Below are 5,120 nucleotides of genomic sequence, written 5' to 3'. Positions count from 1 at the left end.
GAAGTGGCAAGCTAGGAGCTAGAAGACAACGAGTTGCAAACTGGCGAGCTGGAAGGTGAAGCTAGAAGACAACGAGTTGTAGAGTGGTTTGCGAGCTGGAAGGTGGCAATGTCATCTTTCCTTGATTGAGTCAAACTCCAAGTCACTAGGACAGATCAAATATCAAGCCGGGTTATGATATATTCTATAACAATGACCCAAAAGATACAAAAAATTAAAATCAAAGTGAGCCAAAAATAAAATTTGAATGTAATTTTTAATATTTATTTTTTATTTTTCACATTAAATCTATCATTAATATGAAAATTGTGAAAGTTGTTTGAGCTCCACGGTAGAACTAGAGTGGTAGTAGAAGACGGGAAATGGTTGGGCTGCCATGTTTTAGTTTATATATGTGCAATTTAATGCCTCCACAAAAGCCTAAAAAAATATCATTATATGTTGTTTTGAAGTACGAAAATTTGAAGAAATTGTTTTGAACCCAAAAAAGACATTGACAAATTGTTGTGGCCTCTCGTAAAATGTCGGTACTTTGACCAAATGGGTCTCCTTTTTTCTCTTTAATGTTAGCTTTCGGAAAATACTTTCGTTTGTCTAACTGAAAATAACTTTTGGAAAATAATTTATTTTTATGAAAAAGTTAATATTTTTTAGTATTTAGATGAATTTGTGTAAAATATTTTCTGTTATTTGGTAGATTTCCTAAAAATATTTCATAAATGTTGTTTTAATAAAACAAACATACATTTGAGATTTTCTTATTTTTCATTGTTTAATTGAATTTATTTTTATTTATAATTTTATATTTTACATTGTTTTGCATATATTAAAAATATTGTGTTAAATTCAGGTTCAATACAACATTATTTTTAATTACATGACTACCAAGTGAGTATTTTTATTTAAAAATGTGACATCAAAAAATTGATAAAAAATTTAACGATATCAACAATTGGACTTGATTTTCAAATTTGAAAAGTAAGGACTAAATTCTTAAAAATAAGAATAAAAAGACTAAATTGCGAATCAGTAAAGTGTACATAGACTTATGACATATTTTAACCTTTATACTACAAAATATTTATTATTAACATATTTATAATTGTAATAAATATTTATTATTAAAATATTAATTTTGAATATTTTCAATAATACTTGAATAATATTATTTAAATTTATTATTTTAAAATTTATTATTAAAATATTAAATAATTTATTAAAATAATAATTTATATTTATTATATTAATAATTTATTATATGACTAAATATAAATAATTAAATTTGTATGTTTAATGATATTATAAAATATAATATTTTAATAATTTTAAATATTTCTAAAAATAAAAATAAAAATTATTATCAATATAATAATACTAAACTTGATTTAAATTAATTTTTATATAAAAATAAAATTATCTATAAAAAAATTCTTTTTCAGAGAATGACTTACATCTTTTAAAAAGATAAATTATTTTACAGGAAAAAAAGATTATTTTACGTTTGGCTTGGCTTGTTATTTTCGGTTGAGGAACCTTAGTTAATAAAAGTATACCCAGACTACAGATTTGACTTCCAGAAAACGTTGGCATTGGCATTTGGTACTTGACACTACAAAATCATAAAACCTGAAATTTAATCAAATCAATTCATATAATGTTGATATTAAATTATTTGGAATTCAAAATCCGTAATTCTTTTTTCTTCAAAAATTCAAAGAATTTAAGTTTTTGTTAATTTTCAATGACACGAACAGCAACAAATTTCATTTTTATTCCATCGATTTCCCCCGTCAAAAGTTCTGCATTCCTACGTTTGGGAGTACATGAAATGAAAGCTATGTTGCACACGAATATACATTGACGGTAGCTATAATCCGATACTATTACCATCAAGCTACATAGCAGAGCGACGTTGCGTGCGAGGTCTTTTCAACCCACACAAATACGTCCCATTCGATTGCGTCCTACCGCTTGTCGCAGCCATCGATACCATCGCGTTATCGAACTTCTCGAACCCTTGGTTCGAAGGACGAAGAATCTGCTCGAAAGTCACGGCATTGCAGCGCTTGTCAAGCCAAGCCGTGATGTCTGCAAAAACAATCTCGATGTTTTCATCAGGCTCTCCTGATGTTAAACCATGCCACATCCCTGGAAACAATTTTATTGTTTTGTCCTTGCTGCTAGCTTTCTCATACAAGGCCTTGCTCACTTCAGGGTCCGTTACTATATCTGCTTCCCCATGCAACACAAAGAAAGGCAGTGTCACCTGCCACAGATATACCAACCCCAACCAACAAGTTTTAAATGTAGAAAACATAAATGAAAATGACTCCAGATTACCCAACCTTTTTCACTGCATTAACTCATTCAACCATCCAATTCCACCCTAATCAATAACAAATAAGGAACCCTACAGTAAGCAAGAACCTTGGGTAGGTCTGCCCAAAATTTGGAGGGTTAAAAAAAATATTAGACCCGAACAAAATGTTTGGACAAAAAAATTAAGTTCGTTTAAAATATGAGTCGAGCTTGGGTTCTCAAGCATTCAAGGGCTGAGCCTGGCTTGACTCGTTTTCTAAATTTGTGTTATATTATATGATGTTATTTTTTTATATATTAAATTATTTCTAACACTAAAGAAATTAAAAGTAATAAATAAACATATTAAAACTGTTAAATTATATATATACAATTTGTATATTAATTAAAAAAATATAGGTTTTGGCTAACCTAAGGTGTGTTAATATAATGATTAAACCCGACTTCATTCCACTCGTGACCATGTGCAGTATGAACTCATACTATTGAACCTAATAGGAACTGCTATCATTTATTACTGTGACTTTGCCCCTACAATGCAGTAATTGAGAGCATATATAAATAGGGGAAGGGGATGATTTTAATACCTCATTTAAACCATCTTCAAGGCTGATGCTGGTTCGGAGCATTTCCAGTGCTGTTTTGAGTCTAGGCTTGTCTTGATATATCAACTTGTTGTTCCTTATCTGTACACCATCATGAATCCCATGGATCGATGAGCTATAATTATGGTATTAAAGGGGGACCAAAGCAAGAACATAAAATGAAGTTCAATGCCCTCACCACTTCCCGCTTAATAGGGTCTTTGAATGCCGAATCAATGACGTCTTTTGTGGGTACTATTTTCCATTTAGGTATAATTTCTTCCATTTTAGTCAATATATTCACCACCACCGGATGTGGCTTCACTTTCTCTGATATCTATAAGTACCATTAAAATAGCTGAAAAAACAAATATATATACATATACATATACATATACATATACATATATAAAAATGCCATCTTTCCATTTATATCTCACACATTTTTACCTTACACATGGGTGCAACAAGAACAGCACCATTCCAAAAGGAAGGATCCTTTTTATGAAGCAATAAGGCCACTGCACCTCCCATTGATTCTCCATATAAGAATCTGCTCTTGTCCCTGTATTCTTCTTGAGCTGCGAAATTTAACCTTGGGGTAGTAAATTTAGGTACATTGGGTAAGTAATAGTGTCCATCAATACTACGTTGTGACACATACCACAGATAGATTTGAAAAAATTACTGCAGTCATTAACAATGTTTTCAAACTTCTTAATATAACATCGAGCACCCTTGGACCTTCCATGTCCTTCGTAATCAATCCCAAACACAGCATATCCAGCTGCGGCTAGCCTGGTTCCACATTCTATTTAAATCATGACATTAGCAGGTAAGATTTGAAAAAGAAATAATGTTTTATTCACTAATTAATGGCTATAATTCATTAAACAATATGGGCCATACATGAGAGGAGAAAAAAACCCGTCACCATGATTTAGACCAACAGTTTTTATATTTTTATTTTTCCTTCTTGCAATGGAATTCATGAATGAGTGTATGGTATTTGGTGAAGACTTTTTGATAGAAATCTTGGTGGGGTCAATGAACCAAATTCATCGTTGTTGGCAACCTAACCCAAAACCATCTGACCCACACACATTTTTATTTTTTAAGCTCGGACACTACTAAGAATATAAACCAACTAGAGTAGATTTTACGTGCTTTTATTTGTCTTTCTCAATGTTGATGATACGTATACAACTATACAACCCTTATGAATTTTCATGGAAACTTTAGCTTTTTCTTTATTTACAAGTTTTTCATTAATTTACAATGAAAAGAAATGAAAATCTTGTGGGAGTGCAAATTTCAATATACACCCTTTTCTTTATTTACAAAAAGAACGTGGAAAAAGAGGAAAAAAGTTATATAAGAGTATTTATTACCTCTCATGAATCCACTGCACTCCATGCCATACCCTGCAAACGGCATTAATGAATTAAATATTTTACACCCATGATCGATCCAACTCACCTTTTTACTTTTTTTTGGAGGTGTTTATCTTACAGAGTAAATTATTGAGAGAGAGAAAGAGAGAGAGGGTACCATGGCAAAGGAAAACAAGAGCCTTCGGAGAAGAGATCAAAGGCAACCATCTGCAAGTAAAAAGCAAAGTTCCTCTTGAATTCCTTATATGATCCTACACCATACATTCCATCCCCTCAGTCATGATATGCTTAACGAGCTTGAAATTTTATAAACAATGATGAGAAAGAGGAAGAAGAAGAAGCCCATTTAGAGCTTACCTCCTGATATTCAAATGCCATATGAAACTGAAACACTTAAAAGCAAGAAAGATCTGAGCCTGGAAATAGGATAAAACCAAAGAAACGGAACAACAGCTAACAAAGGCAGAAGCTTTTTTCTTCTTCTTTTTTATTTGTGGAAAGAAAGAGAGTGGTGGAGGTTTAGCTACTCAGCTGCTGCCTGCTTTATATAGCTGTGAAATTAGTTAAATTCATAATTTTATAATAAAAAAAGGTTTGCCTTGCTTTGCTAGCTTTTTTAAGACATTATAATTAAGTAGTGAGAAAGTGGATCGTCATCCTATTTTGTTCAGTTTTTATAAATGTATTCTTTTAACATTCACACTGATTATAGAATTTCATAATGTAAATGCAATAATGGGAAATTGAGTTGATATGCATTAATCATGATTTAAATATAAATAAATAAGGTGGTCTAGCAGAAGGTTCTGGCTTAAATTTTGGT

At 31.1% G+C, this 5,120-nt stretch overlaps 1 protein-coding gene across 1 annotated transcript; it reads right to left on the bottom strand.

The window, feature by feature from the left end:
- Nucleotides 1-1,781: 1,781 nt before the first annotated feature.
- Nucleotides 1,782-4,856, bottom strand: LOC108457695 (caffeoylshikimate esterase). The gene is made up of 8 exons (XM_017756776.2): nucleotides 4,655-4,856; nucleotides 4,455-4,548; nucleotides 4,295-4,327; nucleotides 3,568-3,714; nucleotides 3,354-3,484; nucleotides 3,103-3,240; nucleotides 2,907-3,005; nucleotides 1,782-2,266 (listed from the first exon to the last, which is right to left on the bottom strand). Exons 1-8 carry the CDS (start codon nucleotides 4,673-4,675, stop codon nucleotides 1,895-1,897), a joined length of 1,035 nt encoding a protein of 344 aa, XP_017612265.1. The 5' UTR covers nucleotides 4,676-4,856; the 3' UTR covers nucleotides 1,782-1,894.
- Between the last annotated feature and the right edge of the window lie 264 nt (nucleotides 4,857-5,120).

This window comes from Gossypium arboreum, chromosome 8 (assembly GCF_025698485.1).
Source record: "Gossypium arboreum isolate Shixiya-1 chromosome 8, ASM2569848v2, whole genome shotgun sequence".
Taxonomy (NCBI): Eukaryota; Viridiplantae; Streptophyta; class Magnoliopsida; order Malvales; family Malvaceae; genus Gossypium; species Gossypium arboreum.
This window is presented reverse-complemented; position numbering and strand designations above follow the sequence as displayed.